Here is a 14,041-nt window from a genome sequence, read left to right as displayed (position 1 = left end):
TTATTGAAGTCTAGGGAATATATTCATTTTTATGGTATTTACTCTACCTACTAATGTTATTGGTAATATCAACCATTTATCAAGATCTTCTTGAATTTTTTTCAATAATGGTAAGTAATTTAATTTATGTAAGTTCTTTCTATCATTATCAACTCTTATACCTAAATATTTTATACAGTTTGTTGGCCATCTAAATTGAGTTATTAATCAACATTGACTATAATCTCTATTAAGAGGTAAAATTTCACTTTTATCCCAATTTATTTTGTAACCTGATATTTTCCCATATTCTTCTAATCTAGAGGATAATTTACGCAACGAGTGCAATGGGTTTGTTAAATAAATCAGGACATCATCAGCAAATAAGTTAATCTTGTATTCTTCCTGGTTAACTCTGAAACCCTTAATATCTGGGTCCATTCTAATTAATTCAGCTAATGGTTTTATCGCCAACACAAATAAAGCAGGTGATAATGGACAGCCTTGCCTAGTTGACCTTGTAAACTGAAATGGTGTTGAAATTTGACCATTTGTCACTACTTTAGCTTTGGGATTAGTATTTAAGGATTTAATCCATTTTATAAAAGATACTCCTAATCCATATTTTTTCCAATACCTTAAATAAAAAATCCCATTCCAATCTATCAAATGCTTTTCCTGCATCTAAAGCAAATGCCACACTCATTTCCTCTATCTTTGAGCCAAATGAATTATACTAAATAACCGAGTTACATTATCTGCCGATTGTCTATTTCTAATAAATCCTGTTTGATCCATATGTATTAATTTTAGTAAGTATTTAGATCATCTGTTAGATAAGATTTTTGCTATTATTTTATAATCAGTGTTTAACAAAGAAATAGTTCTATATGAAGTTGGCTTTAAAAGATCTCTATCTTTTTTTGGCAATACTATTAAAATAGCTGTTGAAAAAGATTCTGGAAGTTTATCTGTTCTTTCTGCTTGATGTATTAACTCCATAAAAGGAGGAATTAATAAATCTTTAAACTTTTTATAAAATTCAGGTGGAAAACCATCTTCTCCTGGAGATTTATTACTTTGAAATGATCCTAAAGCTTCTTCGACCTCTTTTAATGTAAAAGGCATACCTAATCCCTTCTGTTCTTCCGTGTTTAATTTTGGAAGAGTTATTTGTGATAAAAACCTTTCTATCTTGACATTATCATTTTGTGATTCTGATTTATACAGTTCAGAATAAAAATTCTTGAAAGTTTCATTAATTTCTAAAGGTTTATAAATAATTTTATTTACTCTTGTTCGAATTGCATTTATCGTTTTAGAAGTCTGGTCTGTTTTTAACTGCCATGCAAGGACCTTATGTGATCTTTCACCTAGTTCATAATACCTCTGTTTAGTTCTCATAATTGCTTTTTCTGTTCAATATGTCTGAAGTGTATTATATTGTAACTTCTTGTTAATAAGTTGTCTTCGTTTTTCTTCTGTCATATATCTTTGAAATTGTTTTTCTAATTTTGTAATCTCTTTTTCCAATTGATCTATTTCTATTATATTCCTTCTTAATTTTAGAAGTATAACTTATTATCTGACCTCGCAAATATGCCTTCATTGCTTCCCACAATATAAATTTATCATCAACTGAATGTGAATTTGTATCTAAAAAGAAATGAACATGCTTTTTCATAAAATCACAAAAATCTTGATGTTTTAGTAATATTGAATATAATCCCCATCTATAAATTGATTCCTCTTTATCTATCATTATCAAAGGAAAATGATCTGACAATATTCTCCCTTTATATTCCATATTTTTCACTCTGTCTTGAATATTCATTGATAATAGGAAAAAATCTATCCTTGAATATGTTTTATGTCTATTTGAATAAAATAAATAATCTCTTTCTTTTGGGTTAATTCTTCTCCATGTATCAATCAAATTTAAATCTTTTATCAATGATAGAGTTAATTTTGCTACTTTTGATTTTGCGCCAACCTTTGTTGATCTATCTAAAACCGGATCTAGACAAAAGTTAAAATCTCCACCTATTAATATTTTGTCATGTGCGTTAGCCAAATTCAAAAAGACTGCTTGTATAAATTTTACATCATTTTCATTTGGTGCATAAATATTCATAAGAATCCATAGTTCTGAAAAAATTTGACAATGTATAATTACATATATCCCCACCTAATCAATTGATACGTTTTGTATTTTAATTGGTAAATTTTTATTAACCAAAATTGCAACTCCTCTCGCCTTTGAATTAAATGAAGCTGCAATAACATTTCCAACCCAGTCTCGTTTTAATTTCTGATGTTCTATCTCAGTTAAATGTGTTTCTTGTAAAAAAGCTATATCTGTTTTCATTTTTTTTAATGTATGTTAAGATTCTTTTTCTTTTCATCGGTCCATTAAGCCCATTAACATTAAAACTTTAAAAATTCAGTAAATTAGTCATTATTTTTAATTATGTTACTCCAATCTATAATAATACCTAATCTTTCAACTTTCGTGGTATCTTGGGAAATCTTTTTAAAATTCTCCATGTTGCTATGTGTGTCCCCACTGATCATCCAGACAGAAAGATAGAAGAAAAATAGAGTATAAAGAAAAAAACAAAATACCCCCCTACTAATGTTGTGAAAAAAAACACAACATTACCCCCCTCTGTTGTACGAGTCATGGCAATCGTCATGATTACACACGTGAATCCCGCAGTAACCGATCCAAAGCTCCCCAGCACCCCCGCAACATAAAAAAGTATATATATACAAGAAGAAAAAAAAATACTATTCTCAATTAGTATTTCTGAAATTTTGCCTTTCTCCCCCATATCATCCTTAAATGTCCATCACTTCCATTCACTGTCTCTGTCTTCATCTTTAATCCATTATGCTTGGAAATCTCTAGTGTGGTTAGTGAATAGTTGGGAGTTTTTGTGCGAACTCCTCCACTTCTCGATAATCGGTAAAAAATCTTCTTTTTCCATCCTCCAAAAAAATTATCAGTGTTGCTGGGTGACGCATTATAAATTTATAACCCTTTTCCCATAAAGCTTTTTTCGCTGGGCTAAATTCCTTCTTTCTCTTCAAAAGGTTATAACTTATATCAGGGAGGCATCGCTCCTTGAAGATGTCTTGGATGCTGGTGAGGCAAGTGTCAATGATGATGATGAGTTTACAACTTTCTGGAGCTTAATTTGATCCTGTGCAGTGCCCCCCGATACCAGATGGTGATGCAGCCAATCAGAAAGCTGTCCACAGTACCTCTGCAGGAATTTGCAAGTGTCCTTGATGGCATGCCAAATCTCCTCAAACTCCTGATGAAATATTGTCCCCATCATAACTTCATTGTGACTGTATTGATAATGTCGGGCCTAGGATAGATCCTCAGAGATGTTGACACCCAGGAACTTGATACTCATCACCCTTTCCACTTCTGATCCCTCAATGAGGAATCGTGTTTGTTCCCTCGTCTTACCCTTTCTGAAGTCCACAATCAACTCTTTAGTCTTGCTGATGTTGATTTCATGGTTGTTGCTGCAATACCACTCTATTAGTTGATCTATCAGCCTCCTGTATGCCTTCTCATCACCATTTGAAATTGTTCCAACAATCGTTGTGTCATCAGCAAATTTATACACGCCATTTGAGCTGTACCTAGCCACACTTTCATGGGAGTAGAAAGTAGAGCAGCAGACTAAGCACACATCCCTCAAGCGCGCCAGTCTTGATTATCAGCAATATGGAGATGTTATTTCCAACCCACACAGACTGTGGTCTTCCAGTGAGGAAGTAGAGGATCTAGTTGCAGAAGGAGGTACAGAGGCCCAGGTTTTGGAGCTTTTTGTTCATAACCATCAGAAAAAATGATTGTGTTAAAAGCTGAGCTATAGTCAATAAGCAGCAGCCTGGCATAAGTATTAGTATTGTTCAGGTGAGCCAAGGCCACGTGAGGAGCCAATTAACTGTAATCCCATCTAGTGTAGACCTATTGTGGCAACAGGCAAATTGCAGTGGATCCAGATCCTTGCTTAGTCAGGAATTGCTCCAATCCATAAACAACCTCTCAAAGTACTTCATCTCTATAGACTGAGTGCTACTGGACGAGAGTCATTAAGATAGTTCACCCTGCTCCTCTTGAGCACCGGTATGATTGTTGGCCTTCTGATGCAGGTGGGAACTTCCACATGTATCAATGCGAGATTGAAAATGTCTTTAAACCACCCCCCCCCCCCCACCAGTCCACCAGCTGGTTGGCATAGGTTTTCAGAGCCCTACCAGGTACACCATCAGGGCTTGTCACCTTGTGAGGGTTCACACACTTGGAAGACCTTCTGACATTGGCCTCTGAGACAGAGATCACAGGGTCACCGGATGCTGCAGGTACCCTCATAGCAGTAGTTTTATTCTCCAATTCAAAGCATGCATAGAAGGCATTGAATTCACCGGGGAGTAAAGCGTCACAGCCATTCATGATGTTGGATTCAGCTTTGTAGCAAGTAATGGGCTGCAAACCCTGCTGAAGTTGACATACATCCGATTCTGCCTCTGACCTCAATTGAATTGTTCGCTTGCTCTTGAGATAGTCTTCTATAAGTCATACCTGGCATTCTTGCATAGTCCTGGATCACTAGACTTGAATGCCACAGATCTAGCCCTCAGCAGACTACGAATCTCCGGGTTCATCTATGGCTTTTGATTTGGGTATGTACAGTTTGCTCTCGTAGGCACACACTCACCCACACAGGTTTTAATGAACTCAGTGACAAATGAACTGTGGCAAATTCACTGAGACTTGAAGATGAATCCATGAATCTGTCTAGTCCTGTAAGCACTTCTGCCCCTCCTTCATCCATTCCTTCTTGGTCCTCTCCGCTTGTGCTGTAGTCTTCAGCCTCTGCCTATACTCAAGAAGCAGAAATACAGCCTGGTGATCAGACTGTCCAATATGGGAGTGTGGGACGTCACGATAAATATTCTTGATGGTAGTACAACCGTAGTAACCTACCAAATTCATTCATTGAAAATTTATTGAAACCTACCAAATACTGAAAGGCTGGGATAAAGTGGCGGTGGAGAGGACGTTTCTAGTTGTGAGAAACACTAGGACCAGACGGCACAGCTTCTCAATAAAAACGACGTTCATTTAAAACAAGATATGAGGAAGAATTTCTTTACCCAGAAGGTGGTGAATCTGCAGAATTTATTGCCACAGATTGCCAATCATTGAGTGCATTTAAAGCAAGTTTTTTCAGCTGACGATTATTAAAGGAGTCAAAGGTTGCAGTGAGAGAACAAGAGAATAGTGCTGAAAGAGAACGAAATAAATCAACCATGATCGAAAGTCAGAGTTGGCCTAATTTCTGCTCCTCTGTCTTATGGCCCAATTCTATTTTGCTCTACTGTGGTATTTAAGATAACTGCTTAAATATATGTGCAGAGCATCCAGATTCTGGTAAAACTTCCCTGAAAATAAAGGCTGGCCTTTGCTAAAGTTAGAATCTATAGAGCAGCAAACTGAACAATTAAGTATATGAAGTGCACTTCTTAGATACACAAATAGTCTGCAGAACTCCCTTCCTGAATGGGACTCAATCTTGTTGCATTTATATTAACATTATCTAACAATGCATCCAAACTTTATGTCATATGAAGCCTATGCAAAAGTTCCTTCAGTCTTCTCTCCCACTAACAGAGTATTGTGGTGGCTCGCCCACACTGCAAGTGAACCAGCTCCAACAGTCACGGGCCAGTCCGCAGCCAGTGGCAGCCCAGAGGGCTCCTAGTGCAGGGCAGACCTCGGCCCGGAAGCCGACGTCACTTCCACCCCGCAAGGAGCGGGGAATGCAGTGAGTGGGCACTTAAGCACCCACAGATTGAAACAGTAACCAGTTCAACCAGACCTTGCTCGACTCAGTGTGTTGCTTTTACTCGCTGCGTATTAGCACGACTACATTGGTGACCCCGACGGTCCGACAGCACTTGGACCCAGCCATGAACAACTCGGCTCTGCAGAATGCAGTGTCCCTTAAACTGCCAACCTTCTGGACCACTCAACCCCTGGTCTGGTTCGAGCAAGCAGAGGCCCAGTTCCAGGTCAGGCAAATTGTCTCAGACGCCACCAGGTATTACTATGCTGTGGGCACCTCAACCAGGAGACAGCAGGCCAACTTATCGACTTTCTTCATCAGCCCCCAGCAGCAGACAAGTACGAGGCACTCAAGGCCCTGTTAATCCACACATTCGGCCTCTCCCACCGTAAACGGGCCGTGCGGTTACTGCATATGGACGGCCTGGGCGACCGCGCGCCATCAGCCCTGATGAGAGACATGCTAGCTCTGGCGGACAGCCATAAGCCTTGCCTCCTTTTTGACCAGATCTTCTTGGAGCAAATGCCTGAAGACATCCGCCTCCTGCTAGCAGATGAAGACTTCAGAGACCCGCATAGGGTGGCTGCCCGCGTGGACGTGCTTTGGTGCGCCAAACAAAATGGCGGAACCACCATCGAAATTAGTGCTGCAGCACGGCCGAAAGCCCAGCCCTCCCACACCCCAGCAGCGGAGCACGTAACACCCACACCAAGGGGCGGCACCACTTCTGAGTCTTGGTGATTTTACCATCAAAGGTGGGGTTCCAGGATTTGCCACTGCCGACTGCCATGCTCGTTCCAGGGAAACACCAGGACCAGCCGTCACTGTTGGCTTCAGTGGCTGGTCACCGTGATAGTCTCCTCTACGTTTGGGACAAGCACTCCGGGCGTAGATTCCTGGTGGACACGGGGGTGGAAACCAGTTTCCTACCCCCATCGAGCCACGATACCCTAACTAGAAGAACAGGACCAGAACTAAAGGCAGCCAACAGCAGCACCATCCACACCTACGGTACAAGAACCATCCCCTTGCAGTTCAGTTCCAGTCGCTTTACATGGACATTTACGCTAGCCGCAGTATCACAGCCATTGCTGGGTCCGGACTTCCTCCACACGCACTGTCTGCTCCTGGATTTGAAGGGACGACGATTGGTCGATGCAAAGACATTCCAGACTTTCTCCCTCGGTGAGGCCAGCTTACCGGCCCCGCACCTGGACTCCATCACATATTCCGACAAAGCGTTCGCCAGAGTGTTATCGGAGTTCCCATCTATCATCACGCCACGGTTTTCCTCTACAAACCTCAAGCACAGCGTGATGCACCACATCCCCACACAGAGATCTCCCCCTCCATGCCTGGGCCTGCGGGCTACCACCCGACAAGCTCCGCCTCGCGAAAGAGGAATTCAAGAAGGGAGGAGATGGGGATTGTGCGGCATTCTGACAGCCCGTGGGCCTCCCCATTTCATATGGTGCCCAAGTCCGCGGGAGGGTGGAGACCGTGCGGCGACTATAGGAGGCTGAACGACACCACCACGTCCGATCGCGATCCGGTACCACACATCCAAGATTTTATGGCCAACCTGCATGGGACGCGCATCTTTTCGAAGACTGAACTGGTCCGAGGGTACCATCAGATCCCAGTCCACCGGGATGATGTACCCAAGACAGCCCTCATTACCCCCTTTGGCCTATTCGAGTTCCTCAGGATGCCATTCGGGCTCAGAAACACTGCGCAGACGTTTCAGCGCCTGATGGACGCAGCAGGGCAAGATCTGGACTTTCTGTTCATCTACCTGGATAATATACTTATCGCCAGCTGCTCCCGCCAGGAACATCTAGCACATTTATGCCTGCTCTGCCACCACCTAAGTGACTATGGCCTGACTATCAACCCCGCCAAGTGCCAGTTCAGCCAACCTGCCATTGACTTCTTGGGACAGTGGATTGAACACCACAGAGCTGTGCCCCTGCCGGCAGAAGCTGAAGCCATCCACCAATTCGCCAGACCCAGCACTGCTAAAGGCCTGCAGGAATTTGTTGGGATGGTTTACCACCATTTCCAACCCTCAGCGGCCCGGATCACGCGGCCCCTTTTCGGCTTGATGTCCGGCAAGGTCAAAGAGGTCACCTGGACAGAGGAGGCAATGGCGGCTTTCGAACAAGCCAAGAACATACCAACAAACGCCACGCTCCTGGTCCACCCCCGGGTCGACGTCCCCACTGCCCTCACTGTGGATGCCTCCGACGTGGCAGTTGGCGGCGTGCTCGAGCAGCTCATCAAAGGCCAGTGGAAGCCGCTCGCTTTCTTCAGCCGGCACCTACGACCCCCGGAACTGAAGTACAGCGCTTTCGACAGGGAGCTGCTGGCCTGTACCTTGCCATCTGGCACTTCAGCTATTTCCTGGAAGGGAGGGAGTTCACGGTCTTCACAGACCACAAGCCCCTCACCTTCGCGTCTGCCGAAGTGTCGGACCCGTGGTCGGGCCGCCAGAAACACCACCTGTCGTACATCTTGGAGTTTACCACCACGATCTAGCACATCTCCGGGAAGAACAACGTCGTAGCTGACATGCTGTCACACCCCTCCGTCCAATCAGTGCGCTCTCTGTCTCCGGGGGTGGATTATGCGGCGTTAGCTAAGGCACAACAACTGGACAGCGAGATGCCAGCGTACCGAACCACAGTCTCAGGATTCGAAGACATACGCATTGGGCCCAAAGGTAATGAGCTGCTTTGCGATGTGTCCATTGTCCCGACCACTTGGAGGTAACACGTTTTTGATGCCTTGCATGGTTTAGCCCAGCTTTCCATCCGGGCAACCATGTGGCTGATCGCAGACAGGTTTGTGTGGCGCAGCCTATGCAAGCCAGTTGGGCACTGGGCCAGGACATGTACGCACTGTCAAACCTCCAAAATCCAGAGGCACGTGAGGGTCCCACTGCGACCCTTCCAGCAGATACATAGGAGGTTTGAACATGTCCACATGGGCATTGTCGGCTCACTGCCGGTTTCGAGAGGAGCGAGATACCTGTTCACCATGGTGGACAGGTTTGAGGTGTCCGGAAGCTATCCCACTTGCTGACACGGTCACGGAGACATGCGCCAGAGCCACGATTACCACCTCGGTGACACGGTTCAGACTCCCAGCCTACGTCACTTCAGACGGGGTGTGCAGTTAACATCGGCTTTGTGGTCTGCACTGACACAACTCCTCAGTACCCAGCTCCACCGAACGACTGCTTACCACCCGCGGTCCAATGGCCTGGTGGAACGTTTCCACAGGCACTTGAAGTCAGCCATGATGGCACGCCTCCGAGGGCCAGACTGGGTTGACGAACTCCTCCCCTGGGTGCTGCTTGGCATCCGCATAGCACCCAAGGAAGACCTGGCCGCATCATTGGCCGAACTTGCTTATGGTGCCCCACTCACAGTTCCCGGTGAGTTTGTGCCAGCACCCCATGGACAGGAGGATACACCTATGGTGGTCCTAACTAAACTCCGGGAGCGACTTGGAACACTTGCCCCACTCCCGATGTCCCATCACGGAACAACACCCTCTTTCGTGCCCAAGGACCTACAACAGAGCAGGTAGTTTTCATTCACCGAGGCGCGCACAGACCACTCCCGCAGCGACCATACGAAGGACCCTACAAGGTGGTGCGCCATAATGGGACGACTTGCGTTCTCGACATAGGCAGTCGTGAGACTTTTTCCATTGACCGTCTCAAACCGGCGCATCTAGACCTTGAACGCCCGGTTGCGTTGCCACTCCCATGACGACGAGGCCCGCCGTCTAAAAGAACTGACTGTGTACAGGCTGTGGACTCTGTTCCTAGCGCTGGTTCGGGGGGGGGGGGGGGCGTGTGGCGGCTCACCCACACGGCAAACCAGCTCCAGCAGTCGCGGGCGAGTCCGCAACCAGCGGCAGCCCAGAGGGCTCCTAGTGCAGGGCAGACCTCGGCCCGGAAGCCGATGTCACTTCCACCCCGCGAGGAGCGGGGGATGCTGGGAGTGGGCACTTAAGCGCGCGCGGATTGGAACAGGAAACAGTTCAACCAGACCCTGCTCAACTCAGTATGTTGCTTTCATTCGCTGCGTATCAGTATGACTACAGTATATAGTTTTCCACTTGGGATCACGCCTGAAGATGTGTGGAGTTATTCACTTTAACCTTGGATGTACTCAGTGATATTACTCAGAAGAAAAGTAGGCCAACTCTGCAATGGCACAGACATTCACCTAGTGTGGTATTTAACTGAACTTAGGGAAACTCTTTCCTTTTCCAAATTTGTAATACAAGTAAATTTTCCGAGTAGCTCAATTTCGGTTGAAATCTTTGGAAAGTGACTGTGAATCTGTGGACAGGAATGGTAGATAATAACTGTACCACAACATTGTTTTTTCACATGCCTCTGTACTAAGAAAACAATTATGTACAAAAACCAAAATTCCACCTTCTGCTTACTGACCTCTAGAAGCGCAAATGCGTGAACATTGGGTAGGAGACAGGTGGCATTGAATTGCAATGCTTTCTATACTCTGCGAATTTAACTGTTCAGGCTCCTCCAAGATCATTTGGAAAGAAGCTGTATCCCATTTAGGGAACAAAAAAATAGTATTCAGTTGTCAATTCTCAGGTGATGTCACAGGCAGCACTTAACTCACATTCATGAGAAAATCTGCAGATGCTGAAAATCCACAGCAACACACACAAAATGCTGGACGGTCTATGGAAAAGAAGACGGTTGATGTTGATGTTTCAGACCGATAGGAAGGGTCTCGGCCTTGTCCTGTCCTTACGAAGGGCCTCATCCTGAAATGTGGACTGTTTACTCTTTTCCATAGATGCTGCCTGGCTTGCTGAGTTCCTCCAGCATTTTGGGTGTGTTGCTTTAACTTACATTAATACTTTAATAAATCTGGATTTCTGAAATACAACTGTCTCATATTACTTCACAGTTTTAGAGTTTAATTTGTATTTTGAAAATGTTCAGATTGGCAGATGTAACAATTATTGAATGCAATAATCAGAGGCAGACATCAATAACTACCTGACACAAAGGAACAACCAGGCCTAATAATGCTATCCACATTCCTACTCTCAGGCACAAAATTATACAAAACTGAAAGAAAACTTACTGTTAACCTTATATAAGGGTTTACTTTTTACAGTAACATTCCATGTGAAAAAAAATCTTTCAAACTTCAGTTATAGAAAGCAATCTAACCACAAGCACAATCCAATAAACGTAACTCACAGCACGTGGAACACACTGCTAGCAAACACAGCCGCTGAAACTCGAGGCATTCACACTGATCCATTACTGGCTCATCAAGGAACAGTTAATTTTGTAAATCTCCAGAACTTCACTATCTGTTCAGATAAAGGTTACTTTGGACTATTTGCACATGCCTATGAATATTCCCTTCTCTTTGTTAGTATCCATGTCATGCAAATCTTCCACATTTTATAAATACGTTGGCAATTTACTGGGGGCATTCCAAATGTATTTACACTAAACCATGCATTACAAAAACATATACACAGCTGTCATTAAATTCCATAATCATAGGAGAGCTTATTATAGATTTTTTTTTACCTTATGATTCCATCTTCTAGATAAATATCAGCATAGAAGGACCGGTCTTCATTGATGATCCTCCCACCTTTGATAAGAATCCGATCACTCTACAAAAGAAAGCAAAAAGCTGAATACAAGAAAAACCTTAAAAATCCGTACCACTAACAGGACAAAATAAAAGCAGTAAAGAAAAACCTTTGCATTAAACAAATTTGTAATTGTACCCACTATTGAAAGATTACTGATATATGGTTGAAGATACAGAAGTACATTTGGAACCAAACTGGGCCTGTGTTTGGTTAGACTCCTGTGAAAAACTGAACGATGCTACAGCCGCCTATCCTTACTATCAACAACTCTACATGAGAAAGCTCATTTATGACCAGTAAAGAACAAGAACTAAATTAAAACTAAAAGAACCGGTACAAATTCAAATCCTTAAATAAAATGCATGTTTCTTCAATGTCCGCCTATTATCTTGTACAGTGCAACACTTTAATGGCATACTTTATTCTCTTGGTGGTTAAAAACTCAGTCACAACAGCAAAATCTCATCTTGCTCACAAAGAAGGTGTCTTCATACTGAGAATTACTCACTTCTTCCTACATTTCCTTCAACTTCCAGCCAACAGCTTACACAGAATCCAACAGTTCAAGCAATTTAATTTGCTTTGGAATCATACCAACTACATACAACAGATTGATAACTTTCCTTGAGAAAAACCTTGAAATGCATCCACCCTCTGTAGTAGCAGCACAATGTTTTGGAAAGCTTCCGACGTGTGGCAATGTCCACAGGACAAACTGGTGCTAGCAACCCTTCCAATAAGACAGATTGCACAGCTAGAAACAGCAGCAAGAGTTCAAAACTTCCAATTAGCTGTCAAGCATGAAGGTTTTTTTTTCTAATGGAGCATATTGCCTCCAATTTAAGAAAGAAGTAAAAATTGGATCTCAGTATCGCAAACCATTCTGGAAATTTATTAACATTGTACATCTTTTCCTATAACCCAATGGATAATTTTATCTACAGTAAGTCGTTAGCCCAAGTAGAAAGTAAATAAAAATGAGCCCCTATAATTAATTACAAACAAGAGAAATTTTGCAGATGCTGGAAATCCAAGCAACACACAAAAAAAATGCTGGAGGAACTCTGAAAGGCCAGGCAGGATCTGTGGAAAAGGGTGTAGTCAACATTTCAGCCTAGCCCCTTCAGCAGGACTGGAGAAAAAAGATGAGAAGTTGGAGTAATAAGTGGGGGGGGGGAGGGGAGTGGAGGAAGAAACCCAAGGTAGTAGGTGATAGGTGAAACCGGCGGAGTGGAGTGTGAAGTAAAGAGCTGGGAAGTTGGTGAAAGAGGTGAGGGGTTGGAGAAGGTGGGATCTGATAGGAAAGGACAGAAGGCCATGGAAGAAGGTGAAGGGGGAAGAAGCACCAGTGGGAGGTGATGGGTGGGTAAGGTGATAAAATGAGATTTGAAATGGGAATGGGGAATGGTGAAGGAGGGGGTGGGCATTCCTGGAAGTACAAACCGTTTGTATAAGAAATCGATGCTCATGCCATCTAGTTGGAGGCTACCCAGACGGAATACAAGGTGTTGCTCCTCCAACCTGAGTGTGGCCTCATTGCGGCAGTAGAGGAGGCCATGGGCTGACGTGTCGGAAGTGGTATTAAAATAGGTGGCCATTAGAAAATCATGCTTTTTCTGGAGGATGGAGTGTAGGTGCTCAGCAAAGTGGTCTCCCAATCTATGTCGGGTCTCATCGACATACAGGAGGCCACGCCGAGAGCCACTGGATACAGTAGACGATCCCAACAGACTAACAGGTGAAGACTCACCTGGTAGGACTGTTTGGGGCCCTGAATGGTAGTGAGGGAGGTGGTGTAGGAGCAGGTGTAGCACTTGCTGCACTTGGAAGGGTAAGTACCAGGAGGGAGATCAGTGAAGAGGAACAAAATGGACAAGGGAGTCATGGAGGGAGTGATCCCTGTGAAAAGCAGGAAAAGTGGGGAGGGAAAGATGTGCTCGGTGGCGGGATCCCATTAGAGATGGCGGAAGTTACCGAGAATTATGAGCTGGCCGCAGGAGCTGGGGGGGTGGTAGGTGAGGACAAGAGCACCCCTATCCCTGGTAGGGTGGCGGGAGAATGGCATGAGGCCAGGCATGCTTGAAACAGAAGAGATGCAGTAGAGGGCAGTGTTGATGGTGGAGGAAGGGAAACCACAATCTTTGAAGAAGGAGGACGTATCCTTATTTCTGGAATGAAAAGCCTTATCCTGAGATCAGATGTGGTGCAGATAGAGGAAATGAGAGAAGCGGATGGCATTTCTACAAGTAACAGGGTGGGAAGAGGTATAGTCCAAGTAGCTATGAGAGTCACTTGGTTTATGAAAGTTATCAGTAGATAAGCTGTCTTCAGAGATAGAAAGAGAGAATGAGAAAGAGGAAGAAGGTGTCAGACATCGACCAGGTAAATTTGAGCACAGAGTGGAATTTGGAGGCAAAATTGATGAAGTGGACAAGCTCTGCATGGGAGTAGCACAAGTACAGTCATACAGTCATTGATATAGTGTAGGAAAAGTTGGGGAGTGATACCAGTGTAGG

At 44.0% G+C, this 14,041-nt stretch overlaps 1 protein-coding gene across 2 annotated transcripts in view; it reads right to left on the bottom strand.

The window, feature by feature from the left end:
• Nucleotides 1–14,041, bottom strand: part of LOC132391713 (dihydropyrimidinase-related protein 1-like) — a 63,541-nt gene that overhangs the window by 37,560 nt on the left and 11,940 nt on the right. For both annotated transcript variants that reach the window (XM_059965269.1, XM_059965268.1), the window contains exon 2: nucleotides 11,455–11,543. In XM_059965269.1, coding sequence (XP_059821252.1) covers nucleotides 11,455–11,543 — 89 coding nt within the window. The remainder of the gene's footprint in view (nucleotides 1–11,454; nucleotides 11,544–14,041) is intronic.

This window comes from Hypanus sabinus, chromosome 3, assembly GCF_030144855.1.
Source record: "Hypanus sabinus isolate sHypSab1 chromosome 3, sHypSab1.hap1, whole genome shotgun sequence".
In the NCBI taxonomy this organism is placed as follows: domain Eukaryota; kingdom Metazoa; phylum Chordata; class Chondrichthyes; order Myliobatiformes; family Dasyatidae; genus Hypanus; species Hypanus sabinus.
The sequence above is the reverse complement of the archived record's forward strand: the minus strand, read 5'-3'. Positions and strand labels throughout refer to the sequence as shown.